Source organism: Danio aesculapii, chromosome 20 (genome assembly GCF_903798145.1).
Source record: "Danio aesculapii chromosome 20, fDanAes4.1, whole genome shotgun sequence".
Lineage (NCBI taxonomy): Eukaryota > Metazoa > Chordata > Actinopteri > Cypriniformes > Danionidae > Danio > Danio aesculapii.
Genome location: NC_079454.1, coordinates 33,185,580 through 33,207,184, shown reverse-complemented (window position 1 = coordinate 33,207,184; position 21,605 = coordinate 33,185,580). Strand labels below are relative to the sequence as shown.

Genomic DNA, 21,605 nt, shown 5'->3' with positions numbered 1-21,605 from the left:
ATGCAAATTTCTAATCAGCCAATCTCATTCCAGCAACTCAATGCATTTAGGCATGAAGACATGGTCAAGACGATCCATTGCAGTTCAAACCGAGCATCAGAATAGGAAAGAAAAGTGATTTAAGTGACTTTGAATGTGGCATGGCAGTTCATTCTGCTGTGGCGACCCCAGATTAATAAAGGGACTAAGCCGAAAAGAAAATGAATGAATGAATGAATGAATGAGTGAATGAATGAAAGAATGTGGCATGGTTGTTGGTGCCAGACGGGCTGGTCTGATTATTTCAGAAACTGCTCATCTACTGGGATTTTCATGCACAACAATCTGTAGGGTACAGAGAATGTTCCAAAAAAAAAAGAAATTATCTAGTGAGTGCCAGTTCTGTGGGTGCAAATGCCTTGTTGATGCCAGAGGTCAGAGGACAATGGCCAGACTGGTTCGAGCTGATAGAAAGGCAACAGAAACTCAAATAACCATTTCTGCTGCAACATTCGGATGGTAGGATCAGAAATTGGCGTCAACAACATGAAAGCATGGAACCGTCCTGCCTTGCATCAACGGTTCAGGCTGGTGGTGGTGGTGTAATGGTGTGGGGTATATTTTCTTGACACACTTTGGCCCTATTAGTACTATTTGTACCAGATCTCAATACAATAGAATTTCTTTGGGATGTGGTGGACCATGAGACTCGATTCATGGATGTGCAGCTGACAAATCTGCAGCAACTGCGTGATGCTATCATTTCAATATGGACCAAAATCTCTGAGGAATGTTTCCAGTACCTTGTTGAATCTATGCCACAAAGGATTAAGGCAGTTCTGAAGGCAAAAGGCGGTCCAACCTAGTACTTGTAAGTTGTACCTAATAAAGTGGCCGGTGAGTGTATTTCAGTTTTTTTTAGGACCGTATTTTGTAATGTCTTTCAAGGAGTAATTAAATTCATCCCAAGGTATCTCGATAGATTCTGCAAATGAATCAAATGAATCAAATGTCCACTCCAGGAAGATTAATGAAAATACACTTTTATTAACAAAATTAATCCAGTGAAAATATGAACAAAACAAATGCAAAAACAAAACAAAACTGAGAACAAGGGGCCTTACAATAGACTCACAATATAAAGAAGTCTGTTTAAGTGTGCTGTTGGTGTTTATGCTGCAGCTTTTCATACAGTATTTATACCCATGAAGGTGTTTGCCTTCTAAGTTAGATTAAAAATATATTCATTACTGTTTCTACCATGGTTAATCAAAGCATTGTAATAAAAAAGACTCTGCTAAATAACATGAAATGTAAATAGAGAAAAAGAAATCCCTTTGTTCTTCGAAGTAAAGTAATAAATCCTTCTTCACCAACTAGGGTTATATACTTGTTGTAATAAATCTCTACAACCATAAGATATATGTGTCAGGAAGCACAATTAAGCATAGCAACGCATTTGTTTATCAGCAATTGGGCAGGTCGCCCAAGGTCTCCTCATCCAGGGCCATGGCTCCTAATCGGTAAAGAACATCCTCCTCTCCTGATAAGTCTCCCAAACTTCCTCTAGTCTTCGATTGCAGTCATTTGTTAGGAGTTTCAATTGAGCCATGTCCTCCTTTATCGCAAGCATGTATTTGACCAGCTTCAGTAAATTGCCCTTGACCTCTGCGAACTCTCTGTTGAAGAAATCTCTTATGCTTCTTCTCATCTCTAATAGCTGTTTCAGCAAGCATCAGAATATGTACTGTAAGTGATGTTTTTTTTTTGTCTTTTACAATTAATATCATTAAACCATACAGAGACCACACCATTGACTTCCATTGTTTTCCTACTATGGAAGTCAATGGTTTTCAGCTTTCTTTAAAATATGTTCTTTTGTGTTTAACTCCATACGGTTTGGAACCAATTGAGGGTGAGTAAACAGAGAGTAAATTTTCATTTTTTGTGAACTATCCCTTAAAAGGCCTAGTTCATCCAAATAAACCAATGTACTCTCATATACTCACTGTTACGTGCTTCCAAAATAAGTGTTACACTATCAAATATATTTTGAAGAAAGTTGAAAACCAGTAGCCATCGAAGTCCTTACCATTTACTTTTTCTACTAAGAAAGCCTACTAACAAAATCTCTAATTTTGTGTTCAACAGAAAAAAAAACTCATTAAAAATAGTTTTGGAACAAGCGGAGTGTAAATAAATTAAACAATTTTCATTTTTGGTTTAACTATCCTTTTAATTAAATGATTTGTCTAGAAATGACCATGAATTGGCTTTCCTTTTCTATGGGAAACAAAAGATAATTTGATAAATGTGTTTTTGCTAGCACTGACTTCCATTGAACCAAAAAAAGAGACACGTTTCTCTTAATATCATCTTTTATATTCTAGATTAGAGAAAGCCATTCATGTTTAAAATTCAGGGTAAGTAGTGACATGAGTTTTATTTGAAATGAACTATCCTTTTATAAAAGCTAAAAGGACTTTTCTGTGATGTAGGACAATCCCTTTTCCTTGTTTCAAAAGCACTTAAGATCCATCATGCATTGGATGGTGTACTGGAATAGTGCTTTGTGCAACACTCACGCACGACCATAGACAAACAAATAGGCTTGCATTGTAAACATGGTAAATCTGTGTCTTTAAAACAGGAGGAATTCAGCAAGCTTGAACCCCACCCGGACGTTTCTCAGAACTCTGTTCTGGGAGTGAAACGGAACAAAATATGAGCGTTTCATAAGGGTGGGGTGGATTTTAATGTGCTTTTCCTCTGCTTTTGTTTTTCCTTTTGTCTGGGAGGATGCCCTTTTTCCACTTCTCCGTGTCCATATTTTACTTTACACTCCTCCAGCACAAAGTACGCTTCACAGGAATGATTAAACTCAGCCCAAACAAACATCCTGAGCTCGGCATGCATGGTTTGATGTTCAGCGCCAATTGCCATGCCACTCATTAGCTTGTTGGCAGACGGAAATGAGGGTTTTTATGAAAGTACCATCCATTTGGCTTTAGTAGGCACCCTCCTTGTACCCTAATCAGTGTTCCGAGCTCTTGATGGAGAGATTTATGAGACCAATTTAAAGAACCTCTGTTATTTTTTCTTGATTATAAGTGTTTCCTTTTTTGTACGCATCCCTAGCCATTAGGTGCATACTGACACACACCTGCAAGACAGTCCCCCATTCATCAAACATACACACTAATACCAAAATCAAACAGGGGTGCTTCAGGGGTAGTTAATGTGTCGGTGCTTTTTGGATAAGTGATTTATAAAGATAAACAACAAAAATCATAAGCCCACGGCACTCAAAACATAAGTCAAAAAGTCTTTTCGAGTGCCTTGGACTTATGATTTTTGTTGATTTTGTTGGCTACACACACTAATACATTTGATTTGATTTTTGGTTTCCTTAAATGCATAGAGTTGCTCTCAGTGTTGACCTCTGGACACTTTCTAGGTCACAGGAGCTTTGAGAAATATAGCCGACCAGTCTGAGTCTCGGCCTTCCTTCCTGTCCAACAAGGCATTTTCTACTCTTTGCTTGATTCTGGAAAACCACCGCAATGACCTCGACGTCTGCATTAATGTGGCCCGAATATTCAGGTGAGTTGTCCCTGTGTGCATCCAAACTCTAAGCGCTTCTTTAGAGCAGTAGTCTCCATTTATATTTTAAGTGCAGCTTCATAATAATTAGAGTTAGGGCTAGGGTTATAATAATTAATAGAAAATACCATGAGACAAATTCATTTAAAATATGAGACAATTTAAAATATGAGACAAATTCAACAGCTTTACTTACTTACTTACTCCCAGGGCCGTTATTAAAGTTGATATTTATCCGCACCATGTTGCTGTTTCGTAACATCAAATTTTTACGAGGTGGGTTGTAAGCCCAACGCTCAACCCCCAACCTGGAGGATTTAAAGCAGCTTTAAAAGACTGGAATCTTATTGTATAGCTCAGGCCAATTCAATTAAACTGATTAATTGTTGCAATATATGTTCACTTTAATATAATTTAGTAGTGTCATCATCCAATGCAATTTATTTAATGTTTTATTGGGGTCAATAATAATTACAATAATAATTTAATTTTAGATGTAATCAAACCATATTTGATCAGATTTCCTTTAGTTTCTTTGTGTTCAAACCACAAGCTCTATGCCTGCGTGTTGTTGAAGAGCACTTGATTTAAGACAGGATTTGAAAAGTTCAGATGCAAAAACCTAATGCAATCAGTGTTTTTTTTCTAAAATAAGCCTTTTTCAGGCTTCTGTGTGCATGTTCAGTAATTTACTTTTTTGGAAAAGGACAGATTATTTTCATTGCCTTTAAAGTGAAATAGCTGACTATAAACATAGAGAAAAATGCTTATTTTGGAGAAAAATGTCAGATTGAAGCTTTTTGCATCTGAACTCTTCATTTCAAGAGTTCACACTTAGCTGATAATCAATAAAGCGTATTTGGCATGCTGTCCCGGGAGAGAGCCCTGAGCTCGTAATATCCTCGAGCCTGGGGCTCCCTTCCGTTAAAGGGCGAGAGCGGAGTTCGAGCTCAGGTAGGTCTGGAGGACTCTGCTGCTTGTCGCCGCGTGAGAAGTGTAAACTAGTGTTTTTTCGGTGATAATTTGGTTTAGTCAATTGGCTATAGTTTATGTTTTTGGACGGTGGGAGGAAACCGGGGGACCCGGGGGAAATCCACGCGAACTCGGGGAGAACATGTAAACTCCGCACAGAAACACCAACCAGCCCGATAGGAGGTTGGACCAGCGGTGTTCTTGCTGTGAGGCAACAGTGCTAGCCACTGGGCCACCGTGTCGCCCTATTGGAAAAAGGGGGAGGAAGTAGGGGTGGAAGGGGGGGAAGCTTCAAGACGAAGATAACTGGAGTGAAAAACTCTGGTTATTTATAATGCTTCCGTAATCATCTAATGGGTCAGATTACAGAGCTAATGAGGAGCCAGCCGTGTTGATCATAAGCACGTGATCCTCTCGAAATTAGTTTATAAATAAACCACACTTAAACTTTGCCATCTGAAATCGTAAGTTTCAACAAAAACAAAGTGATCGTCGCGATGTCCTCTTCTAGAGTCTTGCAGTGTTTGGTATAGATTTGTGGCTAACAAAGCAGAAATAAAGCCTTTGCTTATTTATTTTCACATTCATATCTAAACTGCTTGAACATACTTCACAACATTACATAAAAAAGCAATGCCCTCATCCATAGAAATTTTTATCAAAAGTGGACAAAAGATCTGGACTTAAACTTGACTAGTTCTTCTACTTGTATTCCAGTTAACCAAAACACATCTTAAATGGGTAGTTCACCTAAAAAAAATAAAAACTCTTCCATCATTTACTCCAAGACTTTCTTCTGTTGAACACAAAAGAAGCTATACTGAAGAACATTGGAAAAAAAGGCTCTATTAACTTCCATAGTATCCCAGCGGGCACAGGATGTCAACATGACATCAGATTGATGTTGCATTTTGTTTGGAAATAAAAATCGGGTTAGCGTTGTCAGGCCAACATCAATGTTCAATGTCGAACAGACGATGCCTTTTGGTTACTTTCCAACAACCTAAAAACAGCAAAATATCAATGTCTACGCTGTAAAAATCCTGCTTGCCTTAAGCTGAGTCCATTGAACTTATATTATGTTAAAATGACTTTAAACTGCTTGCATACCTTATAAAATTAAATTAGAACATGATTGCCATAGTTTATTAAGTTACAATGAACTAAAACATATGCTGTCAGGACTAGTTGTTCATATAATTTTTTTACAGTGTAATGATGTTACAGCTAATTGTTATATGGACGTTACTAATATGATGTCTATCAGACGTTGGATTTTGGTTGCCATACCTGATGAATAAATGTAAGTATTTGACGTCAATATGACAATGGTTTAAGATGTTGGCTCGAAGTTGGATTTTGGTAGCTTTCCAACACAACCTAAAATCGGCAAATTATCAACGTCATTATTGGACGTCAAAATAACATTGCCCTTAGATGCTGGTGAGCTAAATCTAACGTAATATTAATGTCTTATGACATTTTTGTCTGCTGGGATGTTTGTTCCTTCTATGGATGTCAATGACCACATTTTTCTCTAACTTCTTCAGAATATTTTTGTGTTTGTGTGTTTGTTTACCAGAAGAAAGGAACTTTATAAAAGTTTAAAACCACTTGAGTTTGAGTAAATGGTGCGTAATTATTATTATAATTTTTTTGGATGAACTATGCCTTTAATACCATGCAAGCAAGGTCTTTGTTTGAGGAAAAGATCTAGTTGATGAGTGTTGATAAAGTTTGTGTGCTCTGTCTCTCCAGCAAGCTGTCCACCTACACCGAATGCTGTCATGCACTCGCTGAGACGCCACGCTGCTGCAGCCTATTTTTGGAGCTGCTAGGCAAACACAGCAGGAAACAGGTGAATCTGGCTCAAGTCTACCAATGCTCAGACGTACATTGCAAAACATAGGCTGCGTGTTCCGCTTTCTGATCTGATGTGAAACTTGAGCAGTGGTCTATGAAGATGTGTGTGTGTGTGTGTTTCTCTTCGTTTTATTTCGGTACAGACAGTTCAGATGTTCCTCTCTCTCTTTCCTACTGGCACTGACAGAAATGAGATCATGCGCTTCTAATCTTATAAAGAATAAACACGGTTCACACTGTGTACTAGGTATCATAAACACAGTCCTGCAAACACCCTGCATCTCACATCGGGACATACTGTCCTCTAGACTACTGGCAGAGATCTCTCTCTCTGCACCCCGCTTTTCATACATACCTAATGAAAACAGAAAAGAGCTTTTGAAAGCCAGTTTAAAATGTCTGGCCAAGTGAAGTTCACAAAAAGGGGGCTGTGTTCACAGGCATTTCAAAGCTGTTTAAAGATTTAATAATAATTATATGACTATCTCAATCTGTGTCATTGCTATTAAAAAAGACGATAAGAAAATCACTCAATGCTCCTGACTGAATAACTTAATTACTGTAACTTTCATAATGATTAAAGTTAGAGTAGTTTTTTTGTTTGTGGTATAAAGTTTGAAGGGGCGGCACAGTGGCTCAGTGGTTAGCACTGTCGTCTCACAACAAGAAGGTCCCTGGTTTGAGTCCTGACTGGGCCAGTTAGCGTTTCTATGTGGAGTTTGCATATTCTCTCTGTATTTGCATGGGTTTCCTCCAGGTTTCCCTCACAATCCATATAAATGCAGCATAGGTGAATTGAATAAACTAAATCGGCCGTAGTGTATGAGTGTGATTTTTTATTTATTTATTTATCCTTTGTTTTACTATGAATTTCCCATTGAGATATCCATCTCTTCTACCAGGGGGTCCTGACCAAAATGACAGCACAAAAAGTTTCAGATACAAAAGTAGACACATAAAATATCACATATTAAAATGTACACAAAACATTCACATGATTCTTCCAGATACGGTTTGAAAAATATTTAGAGATGGGAATGTTTCTAACATGACATAACACTCTGCATTTCATTTTATAATGTAGGGCCAAAGGAGGAAAACTCTGCTCTCTCTAGGAACAGTTAAATGTAATTTATAAGAATTTCGTGAACTATAAATACTATATTATTACAAATATAGGACGGCAGTTTACCTAATAATACTCTAGTGGTGAGTAGAAGCATATGCATTTTTCTCCTTTGGTGCAGGGAAAACTAACCAACTATTATGTACAAAGTAGATGAAGATGCATTCATCACAAATCGTACTGCAGCATGATATATACTGTCCACATTTTTTAATAACCACAGGTTTGCATGCATATAAACTACATCTCCAAACTCTATCACTGAAAGTAAACAGCTTTGGATATTTCTTATTCTTGCTTCGAAAGGAAGGCACTTCTACATATGAAAAATAAAACCCAATTTAGGTCTGAGGTTCTTCTCAAGATTTTTACGCTGTTACTACAGTCCCCCTCCAGGGTTAAGATTGGTGAAATGAGTGTGTATGGATTTTTTCCCAGTACTGGGTTGCGGCTGGAAGGGAATAAGACATATGCTGAAATGGTTGGCAATTCATTCCGCTGTGGTGACCTCTGAAATAGAGACTAAGCCGAAAGAAAATGAATGAATACAATTTAAAAATTATGAAATTTTGCTGGAATGTAAATGTTGGTGTCATAGCAAGCTTATTTATTAAACTCACAATTATACTTCATACACTGTAAAAAAATCCAATTTACAAATTGTTCCCCAAGTTTAAAACTGTAAGTTAGGTGGACATATTTTTGAGCTCAGAGTTGAATGTACTCATAAAAACGATTTAACTGCATGTTTGGAACTGTGAATGAAAATGAAAGTAAAAAATTCAGTTGAGGAGACTTTAAATTTTAATTTCTTCATTTGAGCGTTCACATGTTTGCATCAAAATTGCATAAAAAAAGTTAACTTAAAGTTTTAAAGCAACCGGCTGCAAAGACATTTTGAGTTTATCAAGCTTCAGTGGTTGAAGTTGTGCCAAATTATTTCGTATAGTATACTTCACTTAAACCAGCCTTTTCAGTCATTTTAAAAAAATAATTTGGCACAATTTCAACCACTGAAGCTTGATAAAAATTATTTTTTTTGCTTTAATTTTAAGTTAACTCAACTTAAGTTTTTTTTACAGTGTAGGTCAAAAGCAAGAGTACGTGGCATTTATTATAATGGGTTGATGTGAGGATTATAAAGGATAATAAATGCTAAAAATGATGGCTTAAACTGGCTTAATATTCAATAACTAGTTACAAGTTTATCCCCAGAATTTGAGAAATCATCAGATTCATTGTGAAATTATAAATATAGCAAATTTTAATGTTAGATGTGACTGTGATTAATTACAAAAATAAGTTTTGTTTTTCTATCAATTGACAACACTAATTATATAAAAACTTAAAAAAATAAAAACAACATTTCAAGAATTAAAAAAACAAAGTGTAATAGCGGTTTTAGGTACATTTGTAGGTACATTTTCCTACATGACTATTGATCCACATCCACGTCTAGAATGAGAATAATATGATAACAAATTAAAATGCTCCATTTAAAAACCACTGCACAGCCCTAAAACAGTATTTGTCATATGAAACTTTTATACTTCGTCTTCACGGTACTAATTACTCACCAAGAACATTTTTATTATTTAAAAATATACTCCATTTTCATATGATCAGATACTCTAGCATTTTTCAGCACATTTCTCAAAATGCCAAGTTGTTGTGAATGATTCTTCAACATTTTTTAGATGCTTTGGTTGTTCTGGTATCTGTGGTACTGTTACTAGCTACTGAATTTGCATTATAATTTGTTTATGACTAACCGTGTTGACAGAGCAGGATATTAATTTCTTTTCCATTTTTTGAATTGCTGTTTACACAAGGGCTTGTTGGTGTGGCATTTGTCCCGCCCCTCCTCCACTGTGATTGGCTGGCTAACTAAAAAGACATTGACAAGTGTTGCACCAAAAAAAGCACTAAATGCTCAGTGCTCAGTGTAAAAAAGAAAAAAAACACTATCTTCAACCTAACTTTCATATCTACATATGTAACACACATGTCCTTTGTGTTTCTTATGTGCAGGATCTTGTGGTGCGTCTCCTATTCACACTAGGGAATCTGACCGCAAAGAGCACTGAAGCCAGAGAGCAAGTCTATGAGGAGGAACAAGGAATGGATGTCCTCCTAGATCTTTTCCAGGCCTACCTGAAAACACCATCACCCCCTGAACAATGTTGTTCTCCAGAGAGAGAGGACGTCCTGGTCAAACTAATCAGATTGCTGGCCAACCTGGCCATCCATCCCACCGTGGGCACAGCATTGGCTGCCAACACATTGTGTGTACAGCTGCTACTGAAAGTTCTGGGTAATCATAATCTATACACACACACTCTGTCGAGTCCCTAATAAGTTATATGTTTGGTTCTGCATTCTCCATTTGTGTTAAGCTGGGTATTTATAGGTCCCCCATAGTAAAGCACAGCTTTGTTTGATGTGCAATATTATTTGAATGAAGACATATTAAGTAGCTTCTCCCCCTTTAAAAGTCTCATGAAATAAAAATAAAGTATTTTAGATATTAGTATCAGTATTGTTTTTAGGATATGTATAATCTAGTGCACACCAAAACAGTGTTAAAATTTGCGTTTAGATGATATAAAACTGATATGAACATGTAAAACTTGTATTTTGTCACTTCTGCCTCATTAAGTCGTGACCAATCAAACGCCCTCTAGTATCTGACATGTCCCGCCCCTTCAAGATGCTTCACATTTGATACGCTTGAGCTCAACCACTCAAAATACAAAATACTATTGGCCATTTTTTAAGGGTGGCGGTACACTATGCCCAACCCTCTCTTCACGTTTCAGATGAGATTACGTCAAACACAGAATTATAATGCACATTTTAAAGCACTTCACAGGACCTTTAAAAAAATATCCAACAATCATTTTAGTTTATTTTACAGTTTACATAGTCTATAATCACATGCTGAGATGTTTATCCGGTCTAAAAAAATATTCAGTGTCGAATTCAAATTAGACGCATAGGTTTATGTACATTCACACCAAAAGCTTTTGCCCCCCAAGCCCATATTCCCCTCCACTGTTTACTAGCATTGATTATATATATATGCAACTAATTAGGCAAGGTCCAGGGGTCCTGGAGGGCCGGTGTCCTGCAAAGTTTAGCTCCAACTTCCTTCAACACGGCTCCCTGGAATTTTCTAGGGCTTTGTTTAATACTTTGTTTATACTTCCATACTATATAGTATTGCTAAAAATAGTATGCGAGCCGAGTAGTATGTCCGAATTCATAGTATTCGAAAAAGTTTGTGAGAAGTACCTGGAGGACGTACTATTTACAGCTAGATTTTGAAGTGCGCATTCGATGCACACTATGCTATCCCATGATGCACCAGGAGACAATTCATGAATGGGAGTGAAGTGATGCAACTGACGCGGACAGGTCACATGACCATGACAAAATGGCGGATGTAGTACGTCCGAGTTTTATTCATACTGCTCACATTTATACTCTATAGAACAGGGGTGCCCAAACCTTTTCTTATAAAGGGCCAAAAACCAAAGTTGAATATACCAAACCGTATTACATTAAATTTGCCATGTGTATTTTCTTAATATTTAAAAAATAACCAGAAAACGTTGATTTAAAACATTAATTAATGATGCAGTATCATTTTTAACATTTTCTAATGAACTAATTATAGTAAAAACAAAAACAATCCCATTTATTACACAATGGAGATCAATGCTGAATACACAAGTCGGGCTGCTCCTGCCTTTGCCTTGATTTGTTCACCGATGTCTTGTACATTGTCCTCTATCTGTCAAGTGGCAGTGTTTACATTTTAAAAGTCTGATTCATTTACAACATTTAATCTTAGCTGGCTTTTTGTTGCTCCTCAATTAAACAAAGAACAAAAGGTTACATTAAAATTGGAAATGACGATCTCTGTCAAAAGCATTCGCCCAAACCAACTCTCTATCATTCTCACTCTCTTTTCAGATAGGATGGTGGGCCAACCAAAGGTTACCATGGGCCAACTTTGAATACCTCTAGTATATAATGTACTTTTCTAACAGCCGAGTAGTACATTTAAATTCAAATGCAGTGCCTACTGAGTAGTAAGCGATTTCGGACGCAGCCTAGTATACCTAGAAAGAGCTTGATTAGCTGGTTTAGTTGTGTTTAATATGGGTTGGGACTAAACTTTTCAGGACACCAGCCCTTCAGGACAGAGTTTGGGCACCCCTGGTTTAGGCGAACCCTCTGTATGAATGTCCGAATATATGTGACCGAGTTCAACTGCGTCATGTAGTTGATGGACTGCTTCTGATTATAGAGAGCATTTGATTGGTCAGAAGAAACAAAATATACAAAATTTGTTATTTTTAATCTTGTAAATGTACATTTTGTCAAAATGATTTACTCACCCTAATGCATTTACAAATCATTATGAGTTTCTTTGTTCTATTGAACATAAATGAAAATATTTTGAAGAACGTGGAAACTGGTAGCAATTGACATTCATAGTAGGAATAAAATACTATGGAAGTCGGTTTCCAACATTCTAATATCTTCTTTTGTATTCAACAGGGGAAAAGAAACTCAAAGAGGTTTGGAACAAGTGAAGGGAGAGTTAAATTATCCCATCATTTTCATTTTTAGGTGAACTATCCATTTAAGATCCATAAAAACCCGTTCCATTTTGATTTCAGAGGAACTTTAACGCATTGCACCATAGTACACTTGCTCTTGCATTTCAGTGTGGTTGTCACAGAGATGTGACTTTAAACACAGCAACACACAGATGTTTCGGGCTAAGTTTACTTCCTTGAACGTAAATGAATGTGCAGGTTGGTTGCTGTGCACTGCAATCACATGCTGTTCTCTCCGCGTCAGTTACTGGCACAGACACTACAGTTACTGCATCCTCTCCAATGATGAGAACAACCAGACTGCAAACTTATGCACAGATCTTGACTTGAGCAGCCTGGCGACGATGCTGTGTGGTTTGATGGTGTGAAGGCTGCAAGATTGGTTTTGGTTCTGCATGTGGAGGTTTCAGAAGGAGGCATTGATAGGGGTGAAGAGGTGGTTGTGCGTTTCCTTTTTGAAATAGAGAAAGAGATCCTGTGGAAAAATTTGTTAAATTAAAACAGATATCTACAGTTTGAAGTGACATTTAGAGCATGCTGTCGTTTTTTTTAAATAGATATGTGGACAGTTAGAGAGGAAATGGGTGGGAGATTTATTGTTTCTCGCTTATCTACCTTATGTCTGCTACATTAAATTGACATCCTGTTATGATGAAAATGTAATTTGAGAAGGAAAAAAGTACAAACTGAGAAATCAACAGTGACTGAGCATTTGCCACAACAAAAGGTGTTTCGAAACGCACACATTTTGCAGCGTGACGCACAAAAACTGACAGAGCAAACCGCACTTTGAACGGGAACTACACGATCTTTCTGTAGAGACACTTGCTGTCGGATTCTGACTACCTCTATTTCAGATTTATCACGAAGTGCTCGATCTGAAATTCACACGAAGGGTTTTGAAACTTCTCAAGGAGGAAGTGATACCTGATTACCAATCTGTAAGGTTGGATCTTCACTACCAAGAAGTGAACCATCATGCAACTTCTACTGTTTACTGTTTACTAGCATTGTTAGTCATGTAATGTATTTTTATAAACTGGCCACTTTTATGAACTGACTTTTAAATAGACTTATGGTTTAGTCCAAGTGAATAACGAACAGATAAACAAACATGTAAGGCGATGGACTCAAACTCAATTCCTGGAGGGTCACAGCTCTGCAGAGTTTAGCTCCAACCACCTCCAACTCACACCTGCTTAATAGTCCTCTGGTAGTCTTGAACACCTTGATTAGTTGGATCAGGGGTGGTTAATTAAGGTTTGAGCAAAACTATGCAGAGCTGCGGTCCTCTAGGAATCCAGTTTGAGACCTGTGATATAAAGTAATAACACACTTTTCCCCCCTTTTTATATGCCTGGACAGTGTATTCGAAGTTGTTTGCCTTCTGTTTTGCATTGCCAACTAAGATATGCCAAAAAGGATGGTTCACCAAAATATGAAAATTCTGTCATCATGAGACATTGAAGAATGTTGGAAACTGGTAACCGTTGACTTCAGTGGTATTAGTTTTTCCTACTCTGGATGTCAGTGGTTACAGTTTTTTTTTCCAGCATGCTTCAAAATATCTTCTTTTTTGTGCAACAGACAACACTGTTATCTGTAACCCTTTATTTTGATGGTCCATTTGAGTATTAGTAGTCTGTCTGCTTAATATCTGTTGATACAGACATTCAATAGACATTTAACTGATTATAAGAAACTTTGCAAGTACATATCAACTTACACTAACCCTACCCCTAACCCCAACCTAACAGTCTACTTATAATTTAATGAGAATTAGTTGCAATGTAACCTAAATTCAACAAAACATACCATCAAAATAGGGTGTGGCCGACAACAACTAAAAAATTAAACTGGTTTGGAATAAATCAAGGGTTAGTAAATAATGATAGAACTTTAATTTTTTGAGTGAACTATCCCTTTAACAGAAGATGTGCTGCAGAACACATCAATCTCAAAGTGTTCGAACTAATCTGTTGAATACTTAAATGACTCATTCATAAAGTCAAAAGGCATGTATTATTTGACCCCATATACCCCCATTTTACTATGTTCTAATATTAATTAATTAATATTTTACTAATATTAATTATTATCATTATTATTATTATTATTATTACTGTTATTATTATTATTATTATTATTAATAGTAGTAATAATAATAAAAACAATATTGACTGGAGTAATAATTTCATTTGAAACTACATTCAATAAAGCAGTTATTTAAAATTGTAATAAATATTTATCAATTTAACTATTTTTTTTACATTTACTAAATGCTGCCTTGATGGACAGAATAATTTTGTTATTTAATAAATTTTGAAAATTAAATACATGAGGAAAGAAAAAACTGACCCCAAACTTTTGACCGGTAATGTTTATATACAGTTGAAGTCAGAATTATTAGCCCCCCTTTGAATTTTTTTCTTTTTTAAATATTTCCCAAATGATGTTTAACAGAGCAAGAAAATTTTCACAGTATGTCTGATAATATTTTTTCTTCTGGAGAAAGGTTTATTTGTTTTATTTCGGCTAGAATAAAAGCATTTTTTATTTTTTTTAAATCCATTTTAAGGTCGATATTATTAGCCCCTTTAGGCTATTTTTTTTTCAATAGTCTACAGAACAAACTATCGTTATACAATAACTTGCCTAATTACCCTAACCTGCCTAGTTAACCTAATTAACCTAGTTAAGCCTTTAAATGCCACTTTAAGCTGTATAGAAGTGTCTTGAAAAACATCTAGTAAAATATTATTTACTGTCATCATGGCAGTGTTGAAAAAATCTTCTCTCCATTACACAGAAATTGGGGAAAAAATAAACAGGGAACCTAATAATTCAGGGGGGCTAATTCTGACTTCAACTGTACACCATTCTATCAATTCTAATTAAATAAAAGTCATTATTTAATCATTATTTACATTTTTCTGTCTTTTACCCATGACTCTCAGAGTGCCGGAGTGTCCAGGAGAGTGAGGAGTTAGTGATCAATGCAGTGGCCACCATCAACAACCTCTCTTTCTACCCTTCCCAGAGCTCAGTGATCCGTTCCCAACACACACACATCTCCCAGTGTAAGACATCTCAGTGTGTGCATATGTGTGTACCCATCCTGTGTGTCGCATCTGTCTTTGTAATCTCCCCCCGGCCTGTCCTTCTGTCGCCGCAGTGCTGCTCAAGCTCTTGCTGGGCTCCAGTATGGATGCAGTTTTGGAGGCCACGCGGGTGTTTGGAAACCTGTCACAGATCAAAGACGTGAGACGCTTCGTCATGCAGCACAAAGGTGTGAGACGCTCTCTTCCACTTCTTCTGTCATCAGACCCCCAGAGTCTGACGCCGGCCTTGTGTTTTTGTGTCTCAGTGGAGCAGTTTGTCATAACCCTCTTGGACTCCAAGAGCCCTGATGTGTGTTTCTCTGCATGTGGAGTTCTCATCAACTTATCTGCAGATCCTGACAACAGGGCCATGCTGAGCGCCGAGGGAGCCGTTCAGAAGTAAATCTCGCCTCTCACTTTGGTGCGCCAATTTTCTTGACTGACGTTTAACAGTATTATGTTTTCTTTCCAGGCTTGTTGACTGTCTGCGTGACTTCGGGCCTCAGGACTGGCATTTAGCCGCTGTGGTGTGTCAGACTCTGTGGAACTGCTCTTTAGATGGAGAGCTCCAACACGCTCAAGAGCTTCTGGAGATCTTACGGCTGTACACAGGTATTTATGTACACACAAGCACCAGGACTTAGTTTAACATGGTTCAACAATTACAGTTGAAGTCAGAATTATTAGCCCTCCTGAATTATTAGCCCCCCCCGTATATTTTTCCCCCAATTTCTGTTTAACAGAGATTTTTTCAACACATTTCTAAACATAATAGTTTTAGTAACTCATTTCCAATAACTGATATCTTTTTTGTCTTTGCCATGATGACAGTATAATATTTTAATAGATGGTTGCAACATAGGCTCATTCTGAAAATGTAGCCATGTCTACATTTCTGGAGATTGCGAATTATGTAGCCAGAAGTACGTATGGCTGCATTTCGTCCTACGAATGCTATGGGGCGGTATAACGCCATTCCTTTTCGCGCTTACCAGCTGACCGATTACCTCCATATGGATGGTTTTCGCGCTGTTGCCAGTTTGTCCATTTAGCTCGTCATGTACGTCAGCGAACTTGAAAAACAGAGAGGAGTTGGCCACGACAACAGGGTTTGAGTCCGGCAAAGAACGATTCCAGACAGCAGGTAAGACAAGAACAGAGGTCAAAAAATAAAATAAACAAGTAATTAACAGGGTGAGAATGTGGTAAAATCTGAAAATGTGGTAAAAATCAGGCGAGGGCTTTTCTTTTTTCTGGATTTCTTTTGAAAACTGTTGGTTGGGTTTAGGGAAGTGGGTGGGCTGGTCAATCTGTGCTTTTGAAAACACTATTGGTTGGGTTTAGGGAAGGAGGAGGGTGGGTCAGTTGATCTGTCGGTCAGGCAATTGACAGTCAGTTGACAGCGGCCTCTGGGGGATTTACGCGAAAAGAGCAGGTGCAAATAGCATTCGCTGTAGAATTTGAGATTTGAAAAAGCGTAGCCAGTGGCCTCTGGTGGACTCACGAAAACAAAAACTGCAAAAAAAGTAGCACCTTGGATGCATTTAGAACTCTACAGAAATGTATATAGCGGTACGTTTTCAGAATGAGCCTGGGTTGGATATTTTTCAAGACACTAGTATCCAAGTGCAATTTAAAGGCTTAAGTTAATTAGGTTAACTAGGCAAGTTAGGGTAATTAGGCAAGCCACTGTAGACAATGGAAAAAAATATATTGCTTGTAAAAATTAATAACTGCTTTCATTCTAGCCGAAATAAAACAAATAAGGGCCTACTCACACTATGCTATCCGAACCGTACCCAGGCCCGTTTCCTGGATCGTTTGAGAAGTGTGAGTGTGCTGAATTGGGCTCACTTGGGCTTTGGCGCAGTACGCTTGTGTGTGAGTGCAAAACGCGCCTAAGCCCGAAACTGAAAGCGAGTTGTGACGTTTAAGGGACTGTTTCACATGGATTTATTAATCATTCTTACTGTTCAATGAACACAAACTGTCGTAGTTTATTAAAGACACAAACTCTTCACTGCACCACAGCTGCGCCTTCAGCAAACCTCCAAATTCCTGCAGCATGAGGACTTTGTGTCTGTTTATGAGCGTCAAAAGTGGCGGATCTGTTCGGTGAAATATTTGACTGTGTGTCAACGCATCCCAAACGACTAAAACAATATAACTGAAGAAATCTTCACTGTGCTGAGCGAGAGCGCTTCTCTACTGAACAGTGCATCATCGATGACGTAAGCGTGCCCAAGCCTAAATGTAATGTAATGAGTGCGGGCCGTCGGGGGAGACGGGAGGGGGGACAAGCGTGCTTTGGCCCTGTTCAAGTCAAATGTACATAGTGTGAGTACGCTTTAAGACTTTCTCCAGAAAAATTCCTTGCTCTGTTAAACATGTTTTGGGAAATATTTGAAATATAAATATATTGAAAGTGTGGCAGTTCTTTGTGGCATAAGCCATGGTCACAGTAGAGTTTGAGCATGTGAAATTCTTACGACATTTGCGAAAAGGGGTGGGAATTAAAGAATCGATTATTAGACAATAATAAAGCAAGCGATTGCTCAATATTTTACAATTCTGTACAGAGAGGTCACATTTTGATCTTCTATTAGTCTCACACAATCACATGATGTGATTTCGCAGGTCAGTAACTTTGTGACGCAGCGACATGCAAAACTTGTCACATGAGCTAGTGCTTCTGGTCTGCCTCATTCATATGTGTATGAAAAGTCAATGGGACAAAAAGTGCAGTATGACTGTGGCTATAGATTTAACAAGCTGCTGGTCCATACATGATAGCATCATGCATATTCTGTAGTTTCTCTTTTAAATTGAATTACATTTTTGACATCCCCTTACCATACTTCAGTTTTTCATCAAATTTTCTGACCAATCAAATGCTCTAAAAGTATCTGACATGTCCCGCCCCCTTCTCATTTGCTTATCATTTGATGAGCTTGATCTTAAACACTCTTACTGGCAGAGCTGTGACAACAAGGAAACGCTATTGGCTGTTTTTTTTAAAGGGGAAGAGCTACTATATGTCCTGCCCAGCTTTCAGTTGAAATTGTCACACATCAAACAAAAATGCACATTTCAAAGCAATTAACGGGACCTTTCATCATTTTTGAAGAATTTAACAACACAAAAACCAAGTCTTTATATGTTCTATCTTTTGTTCTCATTTATTTAAACTTTTTTTTTTTAAGTTCACTAATATTACACTATTAACTGACCACAGAATAGTCCCACATAAACTTGACTGGATATCAGAAATAAAAGCTCAGCAGAAGGGACTTTTCTTATCTTTTACTGCACATGTGGTATCAATACATAACACTAATGACTGTTGTTAATTTGTAGTTACATCCATGAATCAACAAACACGAAGCAAATAAACAGTGTTTACAGTTCTGTGTTTACACGATGTTCAATGATGTGCAATGATGTAGTAGTGGTGTCTCATTTCTTAGAAGCATATTTTTACCCATAGCTCTTGCTACTCTGTTTCAAGGAGCAAAGGGTAGCTATAGGCCAAGGGGTATAAAATAGAATTGGGATTCGGCCAAATCCACTTAACTCTTGCAGTTACATATGGGAGGGTGAGGGATGACAAAATAAGTTTGTTAAATGCATACTCTAGAAGGCAGTGTGTGTTTACAGCCATTGCAATCTTTTTGGCTTGAGACTTACGCTCTCATTCACTTCTATTGATTTTTAGACATCAAAAACAGCTTGGTTGGCTGCTTAATGTTGCAAACTGATATTTCCTTATTATATTACTTTTTATTTAATAATACTTTTTATGTGTAGTCATGAACACACTTGTTTGTAGAGCAAGTAGTTTCTGCTGTTTATTATTCCTTGTAATTTCTCCCATAGGCAACTAAATATGCTTATTTCACACGACCAACATTTTAAAAAAACGAAAGTGAGGCTGAGGTGGGAAGAAACCCGGAAGTATATGATGAGAACTGTAAACATTCCAACAACATGCTGTGGACTACAAACCTCCTGCGGTTGCTGCCATTTAAAAATGCAGATATGGTATAAACACCACTTTAATATAATTCAGTTGTTTGATTTAAACAATTAAAAGCATATTAGGCATCAAACAAAATCACAATCTCTTTAAGAGTAATACGCTTAAGTGTCCTCCTAGGCTTTAGCTCATGGCACTGGATAAACACAGTGGGGACGCTTCCCTGCATCAGCCTATGTAACCCAGTGAGCGATAAAACAATACAGTCCTGTGTAAAAATGTTTGGAGCACACCCTCTTGTTGTCTGTAATAGTGTTGTCACGATACTGAAATTTTTAAAACGTCAATTCCCTGCTAACATTAAAGCGCGTTCATAAACAGGGCTGATTTGCTATAGTATTTACCAGCGCTCGGCAGAAATTACTGTTATTGGCCATGAAGATCAGTTCAAGGTGTGCAAACACAGATACAGGGACACTGGAGCGTTTTAAAGCTGCGAAGATCACTCGAGTCATCAGCGGATCGCTCGTCTGTATTTGCACTTAGTAAACATTGATGAAGTGCTGTGAACTGATGACCTTCACAGCCAATCACAGTCATTTCTGTTGAGCACAGGTGAATACCATGACAAATCAGCACTGTTTAAGAAAGTGCTCAACAGTGCTTAAATGTTAGCAGGAAATTGACATTACCGAAACGTTACCGAAAATTCAGTATCATGACAAGTCTAATATAGTGAAAGAATCAGTTCATTAACTTGAGCTTGATAAATGGCATCTAAAACGTGTTTGGGAAAGAAAATGTTAGCTAACTTGTGCCATTTCTCTTAACTTAGCTGAAAATGAGGTCCGATATCCCTTTTTATTTTCACTATCCATTCAGAACGGATCTTTAGGCTCACTCGGAAGACATTAAAATTATAATTTTGTGTCACTTTTCTCTTCTCTGACAAGATATACAGCCAGGTACACAGCGACTCAGTCCTGTGTGACTCAGGTGATACTTCCGGGTTTCTTCCCACCGCAGCCTCGATTTCACTTTTAAAATGGCAGCCACGTGAAATCAGTCTATAGGACGTTCTAAAACAATCACAAAAACGAGCACACATTGACGAATAAGGTCAATGGGGTCTATGTGGAAGTATGCTGAACTGTATTACCAAATCGACGCGTTTAAGGTCTGTTTTCTTTAAAAATCAGCGATCTCCACTGGCTGAGTGATATCTGATATAAAGTGGGTCTCAGATTGTACAAGAAGCACTGTATTAAATTACATTTTCCCCTGCCGTGTCTTTAAAATATGTACATTTATTTTACCCCTGTATATTTAATGGAACTGCTAATACCAACAACCATATAAAATGGAAAAAAGTCACATTAACTGGTCACCAGAAGTATATGAGTATGGGAAGAAACAGCTCGACATATACCCCATAGTACAGCATTCTAGGACAAAATTTACACTTTGCATACCACACCCCGATTTTTCCAACAAGCTTTTAAAATAAGCCATGGTGCTTCCCTATTAATTTGTGCACTCCCTGGGGAAATAGTGAATATTTTCTGGGAAAATGATGATGATATTAGACAAAAGCAGATTATAAAGGTTTGGAATATGCCGGATATAAACTGAACTCGAATTCTACATCGAAAGCTAACGTTACAGCCATGAAATATGAGTCAGTTCGGATGGCAGTTTGGATAATCTGACTAACGTTAATTAAAATGATACTTATTGATTCCCTTAACATAATTCACAAACAAGTGCAAATAGTGGCATCTCGAACAAGACGAAACTAGAAATGCATCTATGAAATTACGAGACAGAAAAGACTCGTGATTGTGTATCTGGGTTTCAAAGCTAGTTAAAGCTAATGTTAGCTCAGCTCACCTGTCATCTTCAGAGTCCTCAAGTCGTTCCCGGGTTATTTGGGCATGTCACAAATAAACTAAAGTTCTGCAAGCTGTCCTGATCCATTAACAGAAAAAGATTAGTTTAGGTTGAGTGTTGTTTTAAGTTGTTTGTTGGCAGTTACTTTACGCACCGTTGACAGTTGATGGTGATCCATCCACACAAACACTTCCATTTCATTCACTCGTCTATGTTTCGGGAGGTGATCAAATTGTATATTGCCCTGCTTTTCTGGGTAACTGCTGTCTGTGCTGGTGTTGCAAGTTCCATGGTTTCGTCTATTTTCATGATAATTCCCAATTAATTATCATATTTATTGTCAATGCTACTTTGAGAGAACATGGCGGACAGTGGCAGAGAATATCGGTGTTATGATTGGCCTATCGCCTGTCAATCAAACTGCCGCGAACGGTCAATTAAAAAAATTGTCTTGTGTTTTGGAC

The 21,605-nt window shown here is 37.6% G+C and overlaps 1 protein-coding gene and 1 long non-coding RNA gene across 2 annotated transcripts in view; one reads left to right on the top strand and one right to left on the bottom strand.

The window, feature by feature from the left end:
- armc2 (armadillo repeat containing 2) overlaps positions 1 to 21,605 on the top strand; it is a 42,745-nt gene that overhangs the window by 20,788 nt on the left and 352 nt on the right. Inside the window, exons 11-17 of the mRNA XM_056480717.1 lie at positions 3,437 to 3,582; positions 6,313 to 6,412; positions 9,575 to 9,857; positions 15,132 to 15,254; positions 15,350 to 15,463; positions 15,542 to 15,674; positions 15,748 to 15,887. Coding sequence (XP_056336692.1) covers positions 3,437 to 3,582; positions 6,313 to 6,412; positions 9,575 to 9,857; positions 15,132 to 15,254; positions 15,350 to 15,463; positions 15,542 to 15,674; positions 15,748 to 15,887 — 1,039 coding nt within the window. The remainder of the gene's footprint in view (positions 1 to 3,436; positions 3,583 to 6,312; positions 6,413 to 9,574; positions 9,858 to 15,131; positions 15,255 to 15,349; positions 15,464 to 15,541; positions 15,675 to 15,747; positions 15,888 to 21,605) is intronic.
- On the bottom strand, positions 12,037 to 21,464 carry LOC130247475 (uncharacterized). Its single transcript, XR_008839551.1, has 3 exons — positions 21,296 to 21,464; positions 21,142 to 21,219; positions 12,037 to 12,649 (listed from the first exon to the last, which is right to left on the bottom strand). It is a non-coding gene; the product is annotated as an uncharacterized LOC130247475 (long non-coding RNA).